Genomic DNA, 26,327 nt, shown 5'->3' on the forward strand with positions numbered 1-26,327 from the left:
AAATTCTACTAAGTTACTTGTTTAAGCAAACCTTGTCTTGGAATCTATACGGACTTATTTCCTATTCACGCTTCCATTAACATAAAGCTGGTTTCAAATTTCGGCCTTTTTTTGGTGAAGGGATAATAGAGTCTAACAAGATTTTTTTTTTTTAAGATTAAAAATTTCATTCTGCGAGAGGTTTATAAGAGGAAAGACTGAGGCTCCTAAAGATTAAGTATTTAGTCTTGATCTTTGGTAGCACAGCTTAAGTTCGAAGCCTTGCCTTGCTCGCGCCCTCCTTCCCAGCTCCTCACTTCCGTTTTCTCTTACTAGCTCCACCCACTCCAGCCTGCGCAGTCTCCATGACAAGTTTGACCCTCGGACGGCTGCCGTAGCGCGTCGCCTCCGTTGCTGTGGGAAACGACCCGCGACCTGGGAGGAACGAAGTTGTTTCCCGCCGGCGGGAGCTGTGGCTGTGGTTGAGAGAAGGGCTCGGAGCGGGCGTGGACCAGCGCTGCAGCACGATGGCGGACCAGCTTTATCTGGAGAATATAGATGAGTTCGTCACGGACCAGAACAAGATCGTGAGGAGCTAGGACTGGGGAATGTGGGCGTGCGAGCGGGGTCTTGGGCCCGGCCAGGGCAGCGGGGCCCTTGATTCCTGTGCTTGTAGCCTCTTGGGGATTGGACTAGGGGAGGTAGGTCACCACCCCTCGTGCCCCAGGAAGAGCGAGGGCTTTCGCGGGGAGATCCTCTGGCTTACGCGCAAGTCCGCGGGTCTTGGGCGGACGTGTGGGAACTGTGCACCCGGCTGGCGCCACCGAGGTCAACGCGGAGGGCGGGGCGTTGGTTGAGAACATTTGTAAGGGTACATCTAGCTTTTCAGGTGGTTGATGTCCAGAGTCCCAGGTTTACAGTTGAGGAAACTGTGTCTTGGTTAAGTGACAAGTTGTGTAATCTCAAGACGGTTTCCTCTTCCTGAAAATTTAAATATTGATAGTGGTTTGCCCCGCCTAATGGGGTTGGCGTAAAGATCAAGTGAGAGGACGGATCTGAGCGCTCTTTGCAAACTGTGATGATTGACTGTTTACTTTGGTAGACTTTGCAGTGATCTAAACGCCCTTCGGGTGGGTGGTAGTGCCCCTACAGGAAAAAGTTGAAGCAAAGAGGTCAAATAAATTGTTTATTTGCAGTTAGTAAGGGATAGGTAGTTTTGGAACCCAAGTCTCTCTCCTCCATTAATGCTATACTGCCTTTGCCCGACCTATTAGTTTTATTTTGGGAAGCTCAGCATTTTGAATAGGAAGAGACTTCGAGAGAAGAGGTTTACTGGATCAAGGAAGAATGCAGAATTGATGCCAGTAATTCCCAATCTAACCACTGATACAGTTTATCCACTTTACTCACTCATTTCCTGACCCTCCACACCTGTGTCTTTTAATGTTTGTATGGCTGCAACTTTCCCTAAAAGTTTTAAGTCACTTCAGAGTCATCTAGTTTCTGGGTGAGTTTTGGGATAGTTTTGGGTAGTGGCCCCACCAGAGACAGAATGTGAAAAAAGGGCATAAGTAAAACAAGGAATGTGAGGGAAATGAGTTTTTTAAATGCATATTCCACTTACTATTTTAGATTCTTCTACATTAATCAGTTTGTGAAAACAGACTTCCTAGACAGACAAATATGCTGGTTCAATTTGCCCAGATAGAGGGTTCTTTTAAACTACAGTGGCGTCTATTGTAATTTATAAGGGATAATCATCTAATAATGGGAATCAGGCCCTTGGGAATTTTCTGCACACTGAAGTCATCTAATAAAACATTTTGAATATTGCTGTTTCTTGCAGGTGACATACAAATGGCTGAGCTATACGCTAGGGGTTCATGTTAACCAGGCCAAACAGTAAGTTCAGTTTACTTCCAATTTTAATGACATTGGAGTTTTTTGTTTTGTTTATTTTGATTTTCCTGTCTATACATAGCCCCTAGGTTAGAACTGATTTTTTTTCTCCTGGATAAATGGGAAATAATATTATTTTTAATAACTTTTATCTCTATAGGGGGGTTAGTGGGCTTGTATATGAATGTGTGGTGATAAATTTTGCTGGATTTAGTTGCAGCCTTGGCCTCTGGTTAGCATCACTTTGTTATTTCGAATGTATTAAATGGACTTGCCAGTTCTGTTTATAACTCAAATTTATATATCTGTTATCTTACATCTTTACTACATTTTCACTGTACTTCTTAGGCTTATTTTGGGGTGTTATTGAAGTACTATCATAAGGAGGTCAACAGGTGTTTGACAGCTGTATAATAGTGTATGACAAGAAAACTAAGTGAAACTACAAAGTGAGTGTTTAAGGTGATGCAGAGCATTTTTGAATTTTACTATATGAGTTTTCCTCACTGAAACTTGTGGTCCAACTTGAGCCCAGAGGGGAATAGCAAGCTTTTGATTTAACTCTAGAATTTTTCAGCCTGCAAAAGTGCAGATACTGTCAGTATTCCAAGGGGCAGGATTGGTGAACCAACTAAGGACACACATATTGAACACATTTACTTTGTTTTATTCCTTATGGTAACCTGGTTTTTGTCTGTTCCTTGAGTGATAGGAGTTTTCTCTGAATCATAAAAACATTCCACAAGAATTAAAAAGTCCCTAATCTCTAGAGCAGATTGATTTGACTTTGTTGTATTAATATTAGGTCTAGGAGACTGATTTTGGCTGTGATGTTTAAGCTTTTAAGACCTGAAACTATTAGCTCTGGGATAGACTTGAGCTGGTTTTGAATGAGATTGCCAAAGACCGTGGTGCTGGTCTAAACCTAAGAGCTTCAGTGACTTTGATTATAGACATTTATAAGAGTTATTAGTCATTGCAATTATGAATGTGTAGATATGAAATGGAGCAACTGTTACTATATATACACACAAACACACACATACACACCTGTTGGAGTTTAAAAATGCATATTAAGGGTTAGAGTTTCTGAAATAAAGATGCCTATAATTTTACTGTCGCTAAACTGATCATATATCATTTTTTATAGCTTAACACTGTCTAGCTCCTGCCTTTCTGTCCTACTTAATCCTATTCTACTCTCTACCTCACCTATTATCTTCTTCAAATATACAAAATTTATTCTCATCGTAGGACCTTTGTACTAGTTCTTCTGCCTGCCATGGTCCTCTTCCAGCTTTCCTCATTCTTCAGGTTTCAACTCAGATTTCATGTTATATGTAATAAGCTTTCCCTAATGCTCTGTTTCAAGTGTTTCACCTCTTCTTAATTCTTGTCACGTCATCCTATTAATTTCCTTCATAATTCTTTTTTGTACCTGGAATTGAACCCAGGGGTGAACCACATCCCCAGCCCCCTTTTTATATTTTACTTAGAAACAGGATCTCACTGAGTAGCTTAGAGCTTCACTAAGTTTCTGAGGCTGGCTTTGAACTCTCAATCCTCTTGCCTCAGCCTCCCAAGCCACTGGTATTACAGTGGGTGTGGTGGTGCCTAACTCATAATTCATTAAAATTTTTTTTTTTTTTTTAGTTGTAGATGGTCACAACACCTTTATTTCATTTATCCAAATTTATGTGGTGCTGAGGATCAAACCCAGTGCCTCACATATGCCAGGTGAGCACTCTACCACTGAGCCACAAACCCAGTCCCTCATACTCATTTTTTAAAAAAAATTATGGATATAAAGATTTATGGATATATAATTCACTTACTATTCAATTCACCCATTTAAAGTATACAGTTTAATGGTTTTCAGTATAATCAAAATTGTGCAACTATCACCACAATCAATTTTAGAATATTTTCATCACCCCAGAAAGAAATTATATGCCTATTAACAATCACTAATCATTTCCCCAACCTCTTCCTGCCAGCCATAGACAACCGTTAATCTTTCTGTCTGTAGATTTGTCTATTCCAGACATTTCATATGCATAGAATCATGTACAGTCTAATATATCTGGTTTCTTTCACTTAGTATGTTTTCCAGATTTGTCCAGGTTGCTGCATGCATCTATACTTAATTCCGTTTTATTGCTAAATAATATTCCATTGTATGGTATATGTTTCCACTTAATTAGGCTACCATAACAAAGCACTACAAATTAGGTGGCTTAAAACAACAAATTTATTTACTCAGTTCTGGAGGTTAGAAGGCCAAAGTCAAGGTGTTAGCAGAGCTATGCTCCCTTGGAAACCTGTAAGGAAATTTTTCTTACCTTTGTCCAGGATCTTTGGCATTTCTTGGCTTGTAGCTACATAATTCCAATTTTTGCCTTCATTGTTACATAATATTCTCCTTGTGTGTCTATCGTCACATAGCCATTTTTTTGTAAGGACACCATAGATGTTGGATTAAGAGCCCATCCAACTACAGTATGATCTGGGCTTAATTAAATACATCTGTATTAACCCTAAATCCAAATAAGGTTATATGTTAATGTGTTAAGGGTATTGCAAAGGTATTTCTTTTTCAGACTCAGTTTAGCCAATAGCATGGATATACTAAATTTAATTTTATCTGTTCATCTGTTAATGGACATTTTAATTGTTTCTACATTTGATTATTATGAATAGCACTGCTGTGAATGCCTGTGTACAAATGTTTGTATAAACACATGCTTTTAATTCTCAAGTATAGATTCCTCAGATTGGAATTGCCAGATCATATTGCTGTTTAACATTTTGAGGAACTGACAAACTATTTTTTAGAATGGCTGAACCATTTTAATAATCTCACTAACATTGTGTGAGGATTTCAGTTTCTCCATATTCTTGCCAGCCCTTTTTATTTATTTTTTAATATATTTTTTAGTTGTAGGTGGACACAATACCTTTGTTTTATTTTTATGTGGTGCTGAGGATCGAACCCAGTGCCTCACACACTGAGCCACAACCCCAGCCTGCCAACCCTTTTTATTATGTCTTTATTTCACCTCTTTGTAAATATGAAGTAGTATCTCATATAGTCTTAATTTGCATTTTCCTAATGACATTGAACGTCCTTTTATGTGCTTATTGGCCATTTGTGTATCTTCTTTGGCGGTTGGAGGGGTAGTAGGAGACTCAGTGGGGCGTGGTTCATGGTAGCTAAGGAGGTGAAGAGAATGATCAAAAGTGTAGGTGGAGTTTTCTCTTGGAATTTTTGAGTTTTTGGCTGTCCTAGTAGAAGTATGATATAAGAACCTTAATTAATGCCTCTTAAAATAAAAGATAAATGATATCTTTTTGTCATTAAACTATAAATTATTGAGGGGAGTCAGCTGCAACATTTGCTGGAAGAAAGGATAAAAATGAATTAAAGGATTTTATTAAAAGCAACATTTTGCATTTAGTGTTTGGTTCTTTCAGGTTAATGAATATTTTGGATATTGGGTGGTATAAGTAAGCTGTTTAATTCTCTAGTTATGAAGCAGCATTGAATCTGAGTAATTATTAGCATTAGAATTTCAGAGCTGGGCATTTGTGATCATATACATAATAGAGTTTTTAATATTTTAGAGTAATGAATTCTAAATCTCTTAAAACCCTGAGTCATCTCCACCCCAAAAAGCACATATATATTTGCTGATACTTTGGTGGTTAGGGTTATACAAGACATGTGAATCCCAGATTAAGAGATTCACTAATCTAGTACAGCATTCCCTTGCATTGCCTCAGGATGTTAAGAGCCTAGAAAAATTGATTTATCCTGGATCTGTCATAGCTAGATAGATAAGTGACTGAACTTACTCTTGATTCAGCAGTGTATTCATTCTAAATCATGGCTCCCATTTTAATGTGGGTTCTGTCCCTCTTATCCTCTTATTAGACTTTTTTTTTTTTTTTTTTTTTTTTTTTTTGCTGTGCCAGGGATCTAACCCAGGGGTATGTTACTTACTGAATCACTATGCCAACTCAAACAAGTTGACTCCTATCCCCAAGTCCAATCTAAAGTCCCTTTAAAAAAAAAACTCTGTTCATGGACTGAACAAAGATCCTGCTTGAATCCAGGGGTACTTTATCACTGAACTATATCCCCAACCCTTTTTATTTTTTATTTTGAGACAAGATCTCACTAACTTGCTGAGGCTGTCCTTGAACTTGTGCCTGGCTGCTTTTAAGTCATGAATTAAAAGAGTTTATGAGGTTAAAAACTATTACTAATGAATTACTTTTGTTTCTTTGGAACAGGATGCTATATGATTATGTCGAAAGGAAACGGAGGGAAAATTCAGGAGCCCAACTGCATGTCACCTATTTAGTGTCTGGTAGTATCATTCAGAATGGACATTCCGTGAGTTCTCAGAATTTTATAATGGGCTTATATGTGTTTAAGCTACAAACAGTGTTATAACCTTACATTGGAGAAGAAGAAAAAAACAAGAAGATGATTCAGTATTGTGGAAGTTTTAAGTTCAAAATATTCATCTTAGAGGAGGATTTGAATTTTTAGACTACATCTGAAACTCAACAAAGTTTGGGAAATATCCTTTTTTCCCCAATATATTTTTAGTTGTCTATGGACTTATTTTATTTATTGATATGTGGTTCCGAGAATTGAACCCAGTGCTCTCACATGCTAAGCAAATGTTCTACCACTGTGCCACAACCCCTGCCTGGGAAATATCTTGGCTGTGATACAGAGGCTGTATCTTTATGCAGTTTTCTAGGCAACAAGATATTGGGAGATTGCTTCCACTATTCTTTTTTTTTTTTTTTTAGTTTTAGATGGACACAATATCTTTATTTTTTTAATGGGGTGCTGAGAATCGAACTTAGTGCCTCAAACGTGCTAGGCAAGTGCTCTACCACTGAGCCACAACCCCAGCCCCCATTATTCTTTATATCTTTCTTCAAGATATGTTGGAGACAGTGGTCATTAATTTTCATCTTGTTCATATTTCAGGCCACAAATCTAGGTGTTCAAACAAGAAAAAAAAAGTTTTTTAACTTCATTTTAATTCTGAGCACTCATTTTGGTAGTTGTGTAGCTATGTTTAATGGGTAGGAAATATTGGCCAGGGACTGACCTAATACAGTGCAGAAGCATGGGCTGGAAACACTTTTATTCTCCTACATCTTCTTTTTGTATTGTGGTCCAGGTGTTATCTGGTCATTCTAAACACAGGTTACTATTCTGTTTTCATCAACCCAGCAACAAAGCTTTCTCAAATCTGTTGGCTTTCTCTTAACTACTTCTGTATTTGTCCTTCTCAGGGGCATAGAGATTATTCTATTCCCATGCCTTGGTGGGCACTGGAATCTCTGCCGAGATATCTTATTCCATCTCCTGTACCAGGCTGAGCCTTGGGAACAATGTTAGTAATACCCCCTCTCTAGCTTCCTCCCAAAAGTAGACACCTTCCTTGCTTTCATCTTCTTCAAGTCTGTGTGATAGTTCTTTTGCTTCTTCCACTACCAGTCCCATGGACCAGGGCTCCTTCTCAGAGATATGTTAATATGTTTCCCTCTTCCCTTTTGACTTGTCCTCAGAATCATAGGTTTAGAACCCTGACTTGTCTAAATACTGATTCTTTGATTTTTGGCAAAAGAATTTTAAACATGCGATGTTTAAAACTGGAATGTTAATTTAGTAATTCATAAGGAGAAACAAAACTCCTCAAGGGATCAAATCCTTATATTTTCTAGCCAGCATTTTCTGTCCTTATTGGCAAGCTATTTGGCAAGCCAAATGATAATCAAGGTATTTGCAAGTTTAGAATCAGATATCATTATATATCTGAAATAGGAAATTAAGCAGTCTTGATTTATTTACTCTCAAGGATAAACCTGTCACCAGAATTTTCTCTCTGTATGGCTTTTGAATGGATACTGTCAAAGTTGGCAACTGTATGTCATTTTTCTTTTTAGGTTTAACTACATTCGTGTCTCTTTAGATATGTCAGTACCTTTAAACTATGTAGTTAAGTCTTTTCCTCAGTATCTTTGTATTCCCTTGAAGTGCAGGTTGAATTTCCCTTTTCTGAAATGCTTGGTACGAGAAGTGTTTCAGATTATGGTTTTTGTTTGTTTGTTTATTTCAATATTTGCATATGCATAATAAGGTATCTTGGGAAATGTGATAAATTCTGATTTAGTACCCCCTCTCTGGCTTCCTCCCAAAAGTAGACATCCCCTCTTTGTTCTCATCTTCTTGAAATCTATGTGACGGTTCTTTTGTTTTTTCACCACCAGTCCCATGGACCAGGGCTCCTTCTCAGAGCCCTCAGTAGTAATCTGTGTTGATGGATAACCAGATACCACCTGGAACTATAATATAAAAAGTCTATACATGAAATTCCTTTGTTTCATATATGTCTTATACACATAGCCTGAAATGTAATCTTATACAGTATTTTAATAATTTTGTGCTTAAGGGCTGGGGACATAGCTCAGTGGTAGAATGTTTATGTAGCATTTGCAAGGTACTGAGTTCAATCCTTAGCACTATCAAAAGAAAAAGAAGAAACTGCATGAAGCAGTTTCATGGTACAGAATTTTTTACTTTTGATGTTATTACCAGTGCTCAAAAGATTTCAGAATTTATAGCTTTGGGATTTTGAGTTAGGGTTGCTTAACCTACAGTGATTTTGTTTTTGGTCACTGATCTGAGAATTTGTAATAGAGATTTATATGTTGTTATTCATAAAATTTTGAGAGTTCACAGATCTTCTGTATTAGGATTTAAAGTTAAGAATTTATGTTTTCAGATAACATACGTTTTTACTCCAACTCATTATGGCATGGACTCTTAATTTGGAATCCTTAAATGGTATTAGCAGTTGGTCTTTAGGGTTCAGGGGATTCTTAGATGAGATCTTAGAATTTTATTCTAGTTGTGTTCCCCAGTGAATTTTTCTGAGAAAAAATTTCTTCCAAAATATGTATCACCTATCATTAGTTAAAAACTTATAGAAATTCTGTTAGACATCTTCTTGTTAATATAACAAAAGACCAGAGATAGTCAACTTAAAAATAGGAAAGGTTTATTTTGGCTCATGGTTTCAGTTTATGGTTGATTGGCCCCATTGCTTTTGGGCCTGTGATGAGGCAGAACATCATTATGGGAATATATGGCAGAGGAAGCCCTCATCTCATGGCTGGATGCAAAAGAGAGAAGAAAGTATCATCCCACAATCCATTTCAAGGGCAATGCCCTCACTAATCTAAAACTTCCTATTAGGCTCCACTTCTTAAAGTTTCTACCATCAAGCAATAGCACCAAGCTGGGAGCTGAGCCTTTAACCCATGGGCCTTCAGAGAACATTGAAAATCCAACTGTTGGAGAAGTTAAAAACTTTTATGCTGTGCCTTACTTATAGAGGGCCTTCTATTCTAAATTTAAGAGGACATTTAGCTGAGCACAGTGGAACATGCCTATAGTCCCAGGGACATGGGAGGTTGAGTAGGAGGAGTCAAGTTTGAGGCAACTTAATAAGACTCTGTTTCAACACAAAAATTTAAAAGGGTGAGGATGAAGCTCAGTGGTAGAGCACCCCTCCTACGTTCTGGATTCAAACCCAGTATTGCAAAAAAAAAGATTCTGTTCATCTGCCAGTCATGGTGGCATAGCTGGATGTGATGGTGTAGATCATGCCAATTATCACAGCAAATGGGAAAGTAAGAAATTGAGAGGTAGATCCTGAGTATTATGTAGCAGTTATAAAACTATTCCTCTTTCATTATAGCCACATCTGGATTCATTGATAAATATGTCTTAGTTGATTCAGCAGTCCCACATTGAATTATTTGAGTTGTTTACAATCTTTGGCTATTGCCAATAGTGCTTCAGTGAATAGCTCAGAGTATATGGGTTATGTGTATTTTGGGTGGGGGGGTTACTGGGGATTGGATTCAGGGACACTCAGCCACTGAGCCACATCCCCAGCCCTATTTTGTATTTTATTTAGAGACAGGGTCTCACTGAATTGCTTAGCGCCTTGCTGTTGCTGAGGCTGGCTTTGAACTCTTAATCCTCCTGCCTCAGCCTCCTAAGCTGCTGGGATTACAGGTATGCACCACCATACCTGGCAATTATGTGTATTTTTGTTAGTGTGTTTTGAAATTACATTCTTAGAAGTAGGATGGTTGGATCAAAGTATAAATGTATATGTATTTTTTGGTGGGGGGATACTAGGGATTGAATCCAGGGGTCCTTTCCTCACTGAACTACATCCCAGTCCTTTTATTTTATTTTGAAATAGGGTCTTACTGAGTTTCCCGGATTGGCCTTGAACTTGGGATCCTCCTTCCTCAGCCTCTGGAGATGCTGGGATTATAAGCATGTGTCACTAGGCTATATATGTACTTTTGTTGATGATTGACGAATACATCTCCATTTCTTATTTTTCCTGAACAGGTATGAAGAGTACCTGTTTCCACACAGCATATGTTGTCATCTGTGTCAGGGCTATTTGTATTCCTTTTGCTGTGAATCATCTGTAACTCTTGCCCATTTTTCTAAAGGGTCTTCGTTTTTAGTTTTGTGGGGTTTTTTTTGTTTTTTAAGAAACTCTACTAACCATTTGTGATGCTAGTTGCAGATACTTTTCTTACTTAATCATTTGTCTTTTTATGGGTTATTTCAATTTTTTCTGGATTTGAATCATACATAGGATACTTCCTCATTCTTAGGTTATATTAGATTACAGAAGAATTCATGTGTGTTTTCTATTGCATATATGTTTTCATTTTTTACTCTTAAATCTCTGATCCATTTAGCATTCTTTTCTTTTTTTTTTTTTTATTATAATTCCCATTTCATTTTTTTCTAGAAGATAGCTTTTCTTCACTCTTTAAGGACCTAGCTCTTACATGGGCTTTGGTGGAGGTCATGGGGTGGCACTAGCAGGTCTAAAACAGAGTGGGAGTATTCAGTCCTTCCAGGCTTCATGAGATTGATTCCTGACCACCTTTCTGTGAATTGCATAACTCACACAGTAATGCACCTTTACATGGAGCTTGGGAAACACATAAGCATTAAAATACTTGCTTTAGAAACGTCCCTGATGGCTGTGGTGTTTCAAATGGCGAACCTCTTAATGGCCTTGTCCTTGGCATGCACCTGGCACAGTTTGAGCAACAAATAGGCTGCACATGGCTGTGGCTTTTTTGGCCTGACCATTATTTCTTCTTTTTTTGGTATTTCTTCTCCATGGCATGGGCTCTCAATTACCCACAGCCCCAGAACCTCTTCCTCCTTTCAGCCTCTACCCAGACTTCCATGCTCCCTGTTTAGCATGAATTCTGGTATACGGTATGAGGGGGAAGATCTAATTTTATCTGGATCCATATGGGAATACAATACTTCTCATTAAATCACTTACTAAAAAGCTCTTTCTTCTCACACTGGTTTGAGATGCTGTATTTTATTTCATTGTAGTATTTATCCCTGTACTCTCATTTTCCTTAACCTTATTAAGAAGTTTTAAAGGAAGCAAATTAAAAATGAATCTGACTTTATTAAACTATAACATACTTTTGAATGGTACCATTATTTTCCTAATTTCACAATTCAAGCACAATTGAATTATTAACAAGGAAACTTCCAGGTTTCAAGTTCTGTTGATGAAGTGTTGTTTCTTTACAGTGCCACAAGGTTGCAGTAGTGAGAGAAGATAAATTGGAAGGTAGGTATTTTAACAGTTTAGTAAGTTTTTCCTTTTTCTTCTTATGGCATCAGTGTTGGTATAATAATAAATCTGCCCCTAACATCTGCATATAATATGTTAGCAATTTAGCCTAAGAACCCTGTGTTCTTTTTATTAGTAGTTTCTGAAACATGTTAAAATATGATACTTCATCTGCATAACTTCCCACTAAGTCAATAGCTTCTGACATTTATAAAGCACTTTTATCATAGGATTTTAAACCTCATGACAGACACGCAAAACTGTCATGTATATAATGTGGGCCATCTCATCCACTGTAAAAAGACAGTAGTCTGAATATTGCGCTGTATTTCATAACACATTTTTAGAGAAGAACATTGTAGAATGTTTTTCTAAAAGTCAGAAAGACTAATAAATTAAATAAATCCAACTGGGAGATATAGCTCAGTGTTAGAATGCTTGCCTAATGGGCACAGGTCCTGGATTTGATCCCTAGCATCAAACACACAAAAAGTCTGACTTTCAGTGCTATTAATGCTACTATTCTATTGTTTAAAAATCCATTTCAAAAAATAATATGACCCTCATGTCCTCATGATCTTGGGTCCATATCTGAAGACAAAACTTCACTGTTGTACCTTGTATATGCAAAGGCTCCTGCCAGTGGAGTGCGATTTTTACCAAATTAATTCTGAAATATTCAAAGTGTTGGGAATGTCTAATTTTTCTATCTGGATTTCCACAGTGGAAGCAAAGCAAGCAGGCATTCATCATTTAGTATATGTGTATTGATTATCTACTGTGTGCCAAGCTCTATGGTAGGGAATGGGGACATGGAGCAAGTTAGGCCTAACCCCTTCCCTTGTGAAACTTAAATTTATGCTAGTTTTTCTTCTGCAGACTTATCTAGTTAGTTGTATTTTTGTTATATAGTTGCTTTCTCTAAAGTAAAATTGGGCTACATAAACAACTTTTTTCAGGTTGAGATTATTTAGTCTTTATATGCTAGTGTAAGGTTCTTCCCTGACGGGGGCGGGGGGGGGACCCATAGTCATCATCAATCATTAATTAATATTTGCTGAGTGTCTACTGGATGAGTGATAATCTCACAGGTGATGTACTTAGAAATGATTCACCACCACCTACCTTGTCATAATGTCCCCATTGCAGACAGAAGAGTTGATATTACATTGTATATGTGGCTATTTGGCCTTTTAGAGTTTTTTAGACCACCACAGATTGCAAATGGTTTTAATGCAGAAGGGTTTCTTGTTAAAGTCCCCCATGCTATGAAGTTTGTGTATTAACAGACTGCTTTCCTGTTGACTTGTAGCAGTGAAGTCCAAGCTAGCTGTGACTGCCAGCATCCATGTGTACAGCATCCAGAAAGCTATGCTAAAGGACAGTGGGCCTCTGTTCAATACTGACTATGACATCCTTAAAAGCAACTTGCAGAACTGCAGCAAGTAAGCTCCTTAATGTTCCTTGTGGGCTTCTTTACGAATTGATTTTGTAAGATGTTTACACAGTGGCTGCCTCTTAAGAGTGAATGCCAAGTCTAGTAAAACCCCATTTATCTTGCAGTAAGACACATGCCTGGTTTTATTAGTACATCATAAGGTGAAAAATAGCAGCCACAACCCATATTGAAAACCCCAGTGGACTCCCCATAAATCTATTTCTCATATATTTATCCTGTCACCACCACCAGAAATGTTTGTTGTGTCCCCTCATTACTCCCTTACCCCAGTCTCTGCTGTCTAAATTCTACCCATCCTTCAAAAGCTAGTTCAAATATTGTCCTTCAAAAAATTATTCCTAATTTGATGTTCCTCTGCCTTCCATCCAAAAGCATCTCTTTCCTCTGTAGCTAGGATTAGATCTTGGCCATCTTTTGTATCTTCTACAGCACAGAGAGGTAATGGCCTATGATACCTGTACATTTTGGAAATTGATGATTATAGGCTTAAGTTGTACTTTGCTGCTTAATAGCCCAGTGCTTTGGACAAATTACATAAACTCTTTAAGCTTTGGTTTATTCATCCATAAATTAGGTATAATTTAGCCTGCTTAGTGGGATTTTATTGAGGGTTCAAGTCAATTCCCCAAACATACATAGTGAGCACCTACTGCTTTGACACATACTAAGCAAGGTAATTTGAATTCATTCAGCAATATCTGATGAATCCCTATGAAATGCCACACACTATAGATTGAGTATTTGCCAGTACTTGTTCTAGGGCTAATTGTCTGATGGGAGATGAGCAGTTACAGTACAGCTTGGCAGTGCAATCACAGGAGGAATAGTGTAAAAGATATTGGGGATGGGTAGTTCGCCCCATTTCTGGATGAATGAGGCAAGGGGCAAGACAGAGAAGGCTCCCTAAAGTTTAGGACAGCTAAGTTGATGACTGAAGGCCCAGTACAAATAGGCAGGCAAAGAAATGGGAGAGTAAATACAGCTAAGAGAAAACATGCTTGTGTGGAACCATGATAATCATCTATGATTGAACTTAGAGTAAGAGGTAAGAAATAATTAGAAGACTAGAGAAGTCTAAAAGGAGTCAAATTATGCTTTGACTACTAGGAAATGGAGTTTAGCTTTGATTCTGAGCATCTGAGAACCACTGAACATTTTCAAACAGGCGGATGAAATGATCATAACTGTACTTTAGAAAGGTGACCCTGGCTATGATGTTGGAGGTAGATCAGAAGGAAATAATCTGGAAGCAAGGACATGAGAGTGGAGAAATATCTCAGTGATCCAGTGTGCATTTGACAGTTATCTGAATTGAAGTAATGGTATTGGGTGGAGAGGTATGAAGGTTGAAAACTCTTCAAAACCTCTAAGTATGGTAGTGGCTGGGGATAAGGTGTGTGTGTGGAGGTCACTGTTCATGGTGTTAAGTATGATCTCATGTTTCTGGCTTGGTCCTATGAGTACTAAAAGAGAATTTAAGAGAGATTGGCTTTAGGAAAAGAGGGGGAAATGTTGGATTGGATTTTAGACATGTTGAGTTTGAGAAGCCTGTAGGAAATCCCGATGGGAATGTGCATTCCATTAGATAGGTGAGTCTAGAGCTAACAAAAGCGGTAAAGACAGAGATTTTAGAATCAAAGGAGGTAAGTAAACAGTCAGGCCATGGCAGCAGATATAGTCATGCAGAGACTTATAGAATGGAACAAAGGCAGAAAGTAAAACTCTAGGCCACAATTAGTAGCTGTGTGACCTTGGAAAAATTGTTTCTCTGTGATTCAGCTTCCTTACAGTAAAATTGATCTAATAGTACCATCCTCACAGGGCTATAGAGGATTAAATAAATTAAAATATGTGAGCTCTTACGAATAGTCTTTGGCACATAGTAAGCACTATTTAGTGATAGTTATTTTTTTTTTTAATAGTTGTAGATGGACACAGTATTTTTATTTATCTTTATGTGGTGCTGAGGATTGAACCCAGGGCCTCAGCGAGGCAAGCACTCTACCACTGAGCTACAATCCCAGCCCTAGTTATGGTTATTTTTAAAGAGATGGTCAGAAAAAGAGGGGTACTAGAGGAAGCAGCCAGAGAAAAGAGGAAAATTGCACAAGGACATGGGATTCCAGAAGCTAAAGGAAGTTTTAACAAGGATGGACTGGTAGACATTGTTAATGTTGCTGAATAGCCAAGTAAAGTAGGAACTGAAAAGTGTCCACTGGATCTAGAGATAACCTTGACAAGACAGTTTTTCAGGGCAAGGACCAGATGCTAGTCAACCAAGTAAATGGGGAACAAGGAGAATTGAGACAAACTGATATGAACAACTCTTCTTGGAAAATTTAACTGTGAAAATGGGAGGGAAAGAGAGCGGTAGCTGAGGAGAAGTTGAGATTGAGGAAGGATAATATACAGTTTTAAAGTCAAGAATGCCTTCAAGTTGTATTATTAAGAAACTCTCATAGGAAAAGGTTGAGGGTCCTGGGGTAGATGGGATAACTGATAGAGACTGGTCCTTGAGAAGAAATAGATATAGAATTGCCAAAAATAGTTAAGTTCATGAGAATAGGGACTGTGTCTATTTTGTTAACTATATACCCAAAAATAGTGCCTAGCATTTAGTTAGCATTCAGTAATGCTAACTAATGTTCTTTATAATGTTCTTTAATAATTGTTCTTTAGTTTGAAACTTTGATTATATAGCTATTCAAATATTTATTAAGTAAATAAATGTAATTATATAGCCAGAGAGTCATAATTTTATAAGTCCAGTGTCTTTTAGGGAAGGATTTCAAGAGTACTCTGATAAGTTTATATAAAATATGTTGTTAGATTTTAAAAATAATCTGCATTAAAATCTTATCATGGCGTGTCAAGTTCTTAAAACCAGTTCTGTTATAGCTAGCAAGTAAGCAAACAAGAATAAAAGTGACTCACAAGTTCAAAATGAAATTTGCCCAGGGCCCACTAAAATAAACAGGGCAAGTAGAAATGTGGTAATAGGATGCACTTCAGTGAAACTTTACCTAAATTCTTCAAGTATCCTTGGTAGAAATGTGAAGAATTTATCTCCAATAAAGAAGTTTGTGTTTGGTCCTGAGAATTATGGGCCAACTGAGATCTGACTCATAGTTTCATGTGTTTTAAGTGCTATGACAGGAAGAAAATTGAAATTTTAGGATTAAGCAGATTCTTCACTCTTCAGACATGCTCCCAACCTAACTTGGTCTCTTCCTCATTGCCAGTTCCTGGTTTTGACCCTAAGGCGTGGAATGCAGACCAAATGGAGAAAGAATTGTCTGAGGGCCAACTTTATATGTTGACAATGAAATAAAACATTGCCCTTTTCCTTGTGCATGGAAGCACTGCAAGGCCAGAGAGGAAGAACAGTGGGTGAAAGTAAATGTTTTCCGTCTGTTCTTAGCTCTGATACACCAAAGATGTGTTTTAATGTAGGGTTTTCTGCTGGGATCATAATGAATCAGTGTAAGATATTTGGAGCTGTAAACTCTAGCTTTAGGGCTTTTCGAGTCTAATGTTATTTCTGAATTGAAATGATATATTAGGGTTTTTTTTTCCTTACGCCACTGATTCCAACAGTTAATGTTGAAGTTGTATTTGTGATTTCTGGTAATTGCTGTCACTGCATAGTTTCTAAATCTTCCCCATCTCCCACTCCAAATTGAGGTGATACACTAAAGAAGGGAGACAAACCAGAAACCTCACTTTCAGTGGCTTAAATAGTCTTTCTTTCAACATGTTTTTTCTGACACTTGCTGTATGTCAGATTTTGTGTCAGGTAACTGGAATATGAAAGATGAATAAGATCTTCAGGGAACTCTCACCTACCCCATTAAGCAACAAACTAGGGGAAGCAAAATGTTTTGATATGGAAAGTTGAAGAACTTTGCTTTATTAGAGCCCTTTGTGAAAGCTGAATCAGTTACCCATTCACAATGTGGAACATTACATTATATATTGGTGTGAAGTAGGCATAGCTACAATTTAGAGAATAAGAGATGAATATTCCCTTTAATAGGCCATGCAGATCATTCACCATATTCCTTCACTTGGCCTTCAGCATAATACTTGTCTGCTGTTGCTAGTTGGTACTATTAGAAATTAGTAGCAAATGTTTGACTTCATAATGGCTGCCATTCTTACTGGAGTGAGATGGTATCTTAGAGTGGTTTTAATTTGCATTTCTCTGATTGCTAGAGAAATGCAAATTAAATTATGAAGTCAAACAATAACAAGTGCTGGCCAGGATGTGGGGAAAAAGGTACACTTGTACATTGCTGGTGGGACTGCAAATTGGTACAGCCAATTTGGAGGGCAGTATGGAGATTCCTTGGAAAGCTGGGAATGGACCCACCATTTGACCCAGCTATTCCCCTTCTTGGACTACACCCAAAAAACCTAAAAAGAGCATACTACAGGGACACAGCTACATCAATATTCATAGCAGCACAATTCACAATAGCTAGACTGTGGAACTAATCCAGATGCCCTTCAACAGATGAATGGATTTAAAAAAATGTGGCATTTATACACATGGAATATTACTCAGCACTAAAAAAATAACAAAATCATGGCATTTTCAGGGAAATGGATGGCACTAGAGCAGATTATGCTAAGCAAAGTTAGCCAATCCCTAAAAAACAAATGCCGAATGTCTTCTCTGATATAAGGGAGGTGACTCAAAACAGAGTAGGAAGGAGGAGCATGAGAAGAAGATTACCACGAAACAAGGAAAAGAGGTGGGAGGGAATGGGAGGGAGAAGGGGAATTGCACGGAAGACGGAAGGAGACCCTCATGGGTTCACAAAATACATATATGATAGTGTGAGGGAGAAGGGAAGAAAAAAAAAGAGATAAGTGTCACAGTAGAATGGGTAGAGAATAGTGATGGGAGGGGAGGGGAGGGGGGGATAGGGAGGGCAGCAGAATACAACTGACACTAGGATTGCTGTATGTATACACATGGATGTATAACCAATGTGATCCTGCAATCTGTACACATGGAAAAATGAGAATTCATACCCTGTTTGAATCAAATATATGATATGTCAAGATCATTGTATTGTCTTGAGCAACTAATAAAAAAAGAAAAGAAAGAAAGAAATTAGTAGCAAATGGCTGTGAAGGACCACAAGTTATAAGAGCCAGTGACTCTGTTTCTAGCTTCCATGTTTTAAAGCATAACCACTCTGGCCAGGAGAGTTGCCAGGAAACGTGTTAATATTTAGAGCTTTTAGTTTTTATTTTGTTTTTTGGGTACTAGAGATTGAACTCAGGGGCACTCGACCACTGGGCAGCATCCCCAGCCCTATTTTGTATTTTATTTAGAGACAGGGTCTCACTGAGTTGCCTAGTGCCTCGCCGTTGCTGAGGCTGGCTTTGAACTCGCAATCATCCTGCCTCAGCTCCCAAGCTGCTGGAATTACAGGCATGCACCACTGCTTTTAGTTTTGATTCAGTCAATAGTTGTTGCGTATCTGGCCTTATAAGAGGAAGGTCCTTAAATAAGGGATAACCATTTGGTTTCCTAAGGATGGAAAAATTATTAAATCTTTTATTATTGTTTTGTATATTCTTATTTTTTTTAAATTAGGATTTTTTTTTTCAAAAAAGCAAGAGTATTCAATAAGGTATTCCAAATACCTTATTTGATTCCAAATCTAGCTCTATTACTAACTGGATGGATAACTTAGAACAGATCACTTATTTCTCTCCAATTATTTATCTAAATGAAAATTTTGTACAAAAGTTTTTCCAAAATCCATTCTAGTTCTAACAGTCCCTAGTTTTATAATATTAGGGGTTAGAAGGTACTATGTGAAAGAAACAAGAGTTTGAAAATAAGAGTTTGATACTGGCATCAAATTAATATTACCATTTTGTCTTTAGATTTAGTGCCATACAATGTGCAGCTGCGGTCCCTAGAGCTCCCACAGAATCCTCATCTTCTAGCAATTTTGAACAGTCCAATCTTCAGGCATCCAGTGAGACACAAGCCAGTAATGAGCTGACAACCAATGGTCATGGCCCACCTGCCTCCAAACAGGCTTCCCAGCAGCCCAAGGGAATTATGGGAATGTTTGCCTCCAAAGCTGCTTCTAAAAGCCAAGATACAAACAAGGAGACCAAAATAGAGACTAAAGAAGTAACAAATGTAAGTCGTCTTTGAAAATGGACCTTTATTACAGTGTGGAATGTTATCCAGGAAAGCATTACTAGTGCCCTTGGTAGTTTAATTATGTAAGGTTCTGACATTTAGTTCTGATTTTTCTACCACTTTGATCCCTGTAATACTGTATTCTCAAGTCCTTTTTCTTTGGCTGATGCTTGTCACTGATGCTTGCATTCCCTTTCTATAAAATGGTAATGCCTACCCTATACACATTGTAAGATTATTAGGAGAGCCCGTTGAAATAATGCATGTGAAAATGCCTCAAAAATTACAAAGTTCAAGAAATTGTGTATTAGCAATGTGTCATTTTGAGAATATCTTATATTCTGGTCTTTGCCATATATACCTTCCTAGTGTAATTAACGTTTTTATTTTATGAATCTTTTCCTTCTTTCTCTTCTCTTCATGTTTTTTATTGATTAGTCATCTAAACTCACTTATTTGGGTATTGACTTAATAAAAATGTCAGGTGCCATTTAAAATATTCAGGAAAGTATGGCATTGTTACTACTGTTATCATCACTGTCATTTTCAAGCTTTTGCTCTGGGAGAGGAAAAGAGGGGTGGAGGGAAACAAAACATTTATTGATTTGGTTTGATCTTTGCTTAAATCCTCCTTTTTTTAAAAATATTTATTCACAATACCTTTATTTCACTCTTTTAATTTTTACGTGGTGCTGAGGATCAAACCCAGGGTCCCGCGCGTGCGAGACGAGCGCTGTACTGCTGAGCCATAACCCCAGACCTTAAATCCTCTTATCAATTCTTTTTGGATCTTACCATTTTTATATTATATGTAATAAAACTAAAGCCTAAACTTATAACTTGCGTAGAGGTTATACTGCTGTTAAATGTAGAACCAGGGCCAGGATTGTGGCTCAGCGGTAGAGCACTTGCCAAGCATGCATGAGGCACCAGGTTCGATCCTTGGCACCACATAAAAATAAACAAATAAAATGAAAGTGGAAAAAAAAAAAAAAGTAGAACCAGGATTCAAGTCTACTACTGATTATTAAAAACGTAATATTTTGTTTCCTTCTTTGCTGTATTGCTTCTGATCTTTTTTAATCCTCTTAATCTAAATTGTTGTAAAATATGCTCAAGAAAAACCTAAACATATCCATGGATAATAATAATTTTTATAAGAACTATGAGAAGTAAAGCTTTGGAAATTAACATTTGATACTATAATCTAATGCTTACACATTTTCTCATGATTACATAGAGTCTGTACCACTGGCCAGTGCTCTGTTATTGAAGAGATTGTTCAAGACAATGCTACTTTAAGAGGAGCCTAAACACTAGAAAAAAAATCATGTGTTTTCTTTTCCATGTTTTTAGGCATCTTCAACAGGCAGCAAAGTACCAGGAAAGGGGAATGTGATGAGCAATTTTTTTGGAAAAGCTGCTATGAGTAAGCATGTTTTTATTTTCCTTTGACTAATAAGTGAATGTTTGCTGGGAGCCATTAGCCAAGTAGGTATGACAATTTCCTTGCCAGCGTACCCCATGTTGCTGACATGTTGCAGTGACATTGAATGTAGGTGACCTTGTTCAAGGACCAAGGCGGATTAGGGCGTTCCCGGTTTAGGTTCCAGGTTTAAGGTTTAAGATTATTCCTGCTGGGAATAGGGCGTATCCTGCTGCCTGAGTTCCCCTTGAGTTCTCACGGGATTCAGACAGTATATTTTGGAGATAGAAGCCCAGTGGAGGTGGATTTGGACAGAGAACGTGGATTTCCCCAGAACGTGTTTGTAGACGGCTGGTGTGAGTTCGGGAATAAAGAGTTGCTGTTTGAATCTACAAGCTGTGTGGTGGCTCGTGATTGTGTGCCCAGCCAGACTGTGGCAAATGTTAATGAAATAACATTTTAAACCTGAGATGAATGCCATCTTATCCAGTTTTTGCCCATCCAGGCACTCCTGCTTCCTTACATACATTTGCAATATACTAATCATATGTTGATGAAAGTGATGAACTGACGAGGTGAATTTTCTGGGTTAGCTGGGCTCAGTTGAGATATCTTGGAAGGTAGTTTACTATTTGAACTTCTACTTACTGCCTTGACAAACAAGAATGATATATTTACTTTATAAGCCTCTTGAAAATGGATGTTCAAAACAAAAGGGAGACTGCCTATTTACACAGTATAATGTTGAGGTCAGTGTCATTGATATTGCCATCACTTTACTTGTATGACTTTAATTATTCCTGTGTCCCAAAGGGCCTCAAAAGCAAATCTTTTGCCTTTCTTTCTTTTTTTTTTTTTTCTTTTGTTTTTTTCTTTTGCCTTTCTTTAGTTATTTTTTTTAATTGGTTCTTCTTACTTATACATGACAGTAGAATCCATTTTGATAAAATTATACAAGTATCTTATGCTAATTAGGACCCCATTCTTGTGGGTGGGCATGATGGTGAGATTCACTTAGGTATTTTCATATGTGTACATAGGAAAATTATGTTACATTTATTCTACTGTCTTTCCTTTTCCTATTCCCCCTTCCTTCATTTTGTTCCCCTTTGTCTAATCTACTGAATTTCTCCTCTTCCTCTCCCCCACCCTTAATTGTGGTTTAGCTTCCACAAATCAGTGAAAATTTGTAACCTTTGGTTTTTTTATATTGCCTATTTCACTTAGTATGATAGTCTCCAGTTCAATCCACTTGCCAGCAAATGTCATAATTTCATTCTTCTTTATGGCTGAGTAATATTTCATTGTGCATATATAGCATACTTTCTTTACCCATTCATCTGTTGATGGGCATCTAGGTTGGTTCCATAGCTTAGCTACTGTGAATTGTGCTGCTATAAACACTGATGTGGCTGGGTCATTGTAGTATGCTATTTTTTTTTTTTTTTTTGAGAGTGAGAGAGGAGAGAGAGAGAGAATTTTAATATTTATTTTTTAGTTATTGGCGGATACAACATCTTTGTTTTGTATGTGGTGCTGAGGATCGAACCCGGGCCGCACGCATGCCAGGCGAGCGCGCTACCACTTAAGCCACATCCCCAGCCCCAGTATGCTATTTTTAAGTCCTCTGGGTCAAATAGTCATTTCATTCCTAGTTTTTTGAGGGATCTTTGTACTGCTTTTCAGAGTGGTTGCACCAATTTGCAGTCCCACCAAAAATGTATGAATGGGACTCCTAATTAGAATAAGATATATTCTGTACTTGTATAATTTTATCAAAATGGATTCTACTACCATGTACAACTAAGAAGAACCAATTTTAAAAAGCAGGGAAAGCATTCTTGCCAACATGTGTTGATACTTATATTCTGGATAATTGCCAGTCTGACTGGAGTAAGATGAAATCTCAGTGTAGTATTTTTTTTTTACTTATTTTTTTGTACTAGGATTGAACCCAGGGATGCTCAACCACTGAGCCACATCCCCAGTTATATTTGTATGTGAATGTGTGTGTGTGTGTATTTATTTATTTTAAAAAATATATATGTATACACACACACACACACACATATAATTTTGAGACAGGGTCTCATTAAGTTGCTGAGGCTGACATTGAAATCATGATCCTCCTTCCCTTGCCTCCCAAGATGCTGGGATTATAGATGTGCGCCATTGGGCCCAGCTCAGTGTAGTTTTAATTTGCATTTCTCCAATTGCTAGTGATGATGAAGATTTTTTCATAATATTTGTTGATCATTCACTTAGAGTATTCACAATAATGAATTAGACCTCATTATGATTTTGACAAGCCCAAGTAGTAATGGTCATTTAAACATAGTTTTTGGGAAACCAAAACTCTCCCATATTTAGAATAATAATAAGTCTTTCTTTTGGAAAAAAAATCAATTGTCACATTTTTTTTTTTACTTCTAATATCAAGTACACAACCTCTGAGGATATGTGACAAAATACTAGGATAGAAACAACTCAAGAGAAGCAGAATAATTATGGCACACTTCCCTGGAGTCTCAGTTTTGCGAAGAGTTTTTAGGGAAAAATTTTGTTACATGCAAGGAAAATTAGTCGAATTCTGCCTCTGATGGCCAAATTGGTAGCCAAGGAAGGGACTAAGGTAATAGTGTCTTGTTTACCATGAAAGCTATCAAAGAAGAACATTTGTGTTCTGAAAGCATATAGAAAATGTTATACTTTCAGGTTATTGAGAAACAACATTTGTATTATTACAGGCACAGTGCATCAAAGGGCTTCTGTGAAAACACATCATGCTGATGTCACTGTACTGGGCCACCCAGTACCCAAGCAAATTATGGTTTCTTGGCAATTTTGATGAGACCCAGGAGTTGGTGGTGGTTTTATGTTAGTAACCTTAAGAAACAGTGATATTTTAAATTAGTGTTTTAAAAATACATAAGATACTTGAATATTTGCTTGTTTTGAAAAAAATACCAAACTGAACATAAAAATAGACTTATTTATTCATGTGTTTATTTAACAAATATTGATTGAGCACCTACTGTGTGTACTGGTGGTACAATGTTAAACAAAAGACAAAAGGCCCTTGGCTGTAATGTTTTACTAGGAGAAGACACACAAATGGGAGAGAGAGAGAAATATATAGAAAAAAATAAAATAATCAGTGTAATTGCTAGACAGATGTTATGATAACATGTAATAGAGGAAGAGGGAAAACCTGGACAAAGTAAGAAAATTATTCACCTAATAAAAGAATCACTTACAAAGTTGATTTATTTAACAGATGTTCTTAAAGGCTGAATGTTCAGGGTAAAATTATGATTTTTTTATTGCATTTGACACATGACAAGATCATTGCAATGAAAATAAGCTCTAGAATTGGATGAAGAGAGTTTATTGTGGGGACTTGAACTATTTAAATTTAATGCTGGATGATAGCAAGTGTTGGCAAGGATGTGGAGAATTTGAACTCTCATACGTTGCTGTGGAAAGTGTAAAATAATGTACTTACTTTGGAAAATGGTTTGTCAGTACTTTAAAAAATGAAACCAGAGTTACCCAGTAATTCCATTCCTAGGTATCAGGTGAATTAAAACAGTATTCCCACACAAAAACTTGTACAAAATGTCCATAGCAGCATTTTTCATGATAACCAAAAAAGTGGCAACAATCTAAAAATCATTTATCATTAGATGAATGGATAAACAAAATGTGGTATATCCAGACAGTGAAATATTATTTGGCCATAAAAAGGAATGGCATTCTATCATTTGCAACATATTTATTCTCCTGTTCAGTTTGGGATGTTCTGATGGAAAGTTTGAAAAGCAGTGGTACTTGAGAACAACAGTATTGAAAATGCAAGCAAATGTATCATCATTGGCTGATGGATTCCACCATTCAGGTTTCTCATTCAAGTTTTCAAAAGTATAAATGGATTGCATTTTACATTCAGATCCATCCCTTACACTTTCAAGTAATATACATGACAAAAAATCATTATTCTAAGCTGTGCATAACAGCCAAAACTACAATGTCAGTGTTTTGTTTTGTTTTGTTCTATTTTTCCTACACAATAGATGGTTTAAACTATGATAAAATTTGCAACCAAACCTTTTTGAGGAGTCTCCGGCTGGTTTACAGCTTTCTATTTGTATTTTGTGACCTTGCTGGCAGAAAGCTATTCCTGAGTTCAGCTTGAAACCAAGATTATATGTTTCTATAGTTTCTCAGATGACTAGGCCCACCCTGTTTGCATTTCTTAGTCTTCTGTGTTGCACAGTAGTTGTTTTCGTGTTCTTTAGTTTCGTGTAGGAAAGAGACCAGAATTTTGAGGAGTTAAACCAGGTCCTTATCTTCACTTTTACTTTTTCTATCAGTGTTCCTTGGGTAAGTCATTTAACTCTTATAATGCATTTTTTGAAGCCTTATGAAAATCTTGTATCTATTATCCCAATTTTTACAGAGAAAAATGACTTTTAGATAAAATAACTTGCTCAGGAGGAAAGAGGATTTGAACTAAAATATGTCTTTCAATTTTATCATTAAAATAATATAAGATAGCCTGGTTTTAAAGGTTGAATATGATAGGTCTTGCTACAAATTCTGTTGATGTCATTTGTAAACTATATATTCTTGGGAAGCATCTTTTAATTCCTGTGACTCTTAGTTTTCCTTATCTAAAAAATTAGAAAGATGATACCTCACAAAGTTGTGTTTCTAAGCCTTGTTTTTACTATCATTTGGCCTGGGGGCTGTGATATGATGAGAGATTAGTGGAAGGCAGAAATGAAAACAGTTATAGCTAGAGTAGTCATCAAAAAGGAGAAATATTTTCTGAATAGACTATGGGATCTGTTAGGAAGAGAGAGACTATTTTTTATCCTTTTAGCCTTGCTGCTAATATGTTACCTGGCGCATAGTGGACTGTCAAAAGAATGATGGATTAATATTGCACCATGGGGTTATGTATCGTCAGCTATACTTTATTTGTAGATAAACTTAAAGTCAATTTGGATTCAGAACAAGCTGTGAAAGAAGAAAAAATAGTGGAGCAACCTCAAGTGCCTGTCACTGAACCAAAACTGGCAACTCCTGCAGACCTGAAGAAATCCAGCAAAAAAGCAGAGCCTGTTAAGATGCAGCAGAAGGAAAAAAAATGGTAGGAAAATTTTGTCGCTTGTGAGGGAAGAGTGTCTACTGGGGGTGAGAGGTCTATTTGGGCTTATTGACAGAGGACACTTTTCAGTTGAGTAGTAAATCCTTCTTAATGCCTTAGGGATACAACCACACAACCAAAATGGAGAGAGAAACTTAGTAGCTTATCTAGTGAAATAGTCTTGTGAAATCAAGACAATTTGGGTGATTTAGGGCCCAAAGTTTCATTTTTGCTTCATTGATCTAAATTGATAATCCTTTTTCTCCTTACTTAATTTTAAACATGTGGACATGGCATAAGTACCTAAAAGTGTGTGTGAGTGTGCGTGAGCATATGTGTTTTACTTCAAGCTGCCAAATGAAAGGTTACTGTTTCCAGTCAAATTTAAGAGAAAAAGTTCTTTGTTTTCTTTTTATATCAATGAGTTTATTTTTCAAGTGGTAAAATGTAATTAGAAAAGAAAATAAAAAGCACACAAGCTGTTAAAAATGGATCCAGGA

The 26,327-nt window shown here is 37.1% G+C and overlaps 1 protein-coding gene and 1 pseudogene across 4 annotated transcripts in view; one reads left to right on the forward strand and one right to left on the reverse strand.

Annotated features, from left to right (window-relative positions):
* The first annotated feature begins 434 nt into the window (after positions 1-434).
* Pold3 (DNA polymerase delta 3, accessory subunit) overlaps positions 435-26,327 on the forward strand; it is a 40,298-nt gene continuing 14,405 nt past the window's right edge. For 3 of the 4 annotated variants that reach the window (XM_046441963.2, XM_046441967.2, XM_046441965.2), the window contains exons 1-8: positions 435-680; positions 1,826-1,881; positions 6,175-6,277; positions 11,573-11,612; positions 12,928-13,060; positions 18,982-19,246; positions 20,606-20,678; positions 25,665-25,830. In XM_046441963.2, the coding sequence (XP_046297919.1) occupies positions 588-680; positions 1,826-1,881; positions 6,175-6,277; positions 11,573-11,612; positions 12,928-13,060; positions 18,982-19,246; positions 20,606-20,678; positions 25,665-25,830 (929 nt within the window). In that variant the 5' untranslated portion in view covers positions 435-587. The remainder of the gene's footprint in view (positions 681-1,825; positions 1,882-6,174; positions 6,278-11,572; positions 11,613-12,927; positions 13,061-18,981; positions 19,247-20,605; positions 20,679-25,664; positions 25,831-26,327) is intronic. The other variant, XM_046441964.2, reaches the window with a different exon arrangement.
* LOC124091105 (small ribosomal subunit protein eS26-like) lies at positions 10,794-11,144 on the reverse strand (annotated as a pseudogene).

This window comes from Marmota monax, unplaced genomic scaffold, assembly GCF_021218885.2.
Source record: "Marmota monax isolate L192 unplaced genomic scaffold, Marmota_monax_Labrador192_F-V1.1 WCK01_AAM20220418_F8-fsc00068, whole genome shotgun sequence".
In the NCBI taxonomy this organism is placed as follows: Eukaryota; Metazoa; Chordata; class Mammalia; order Rodentia; family Sciuridae; genus Marmota; species Marmota monax.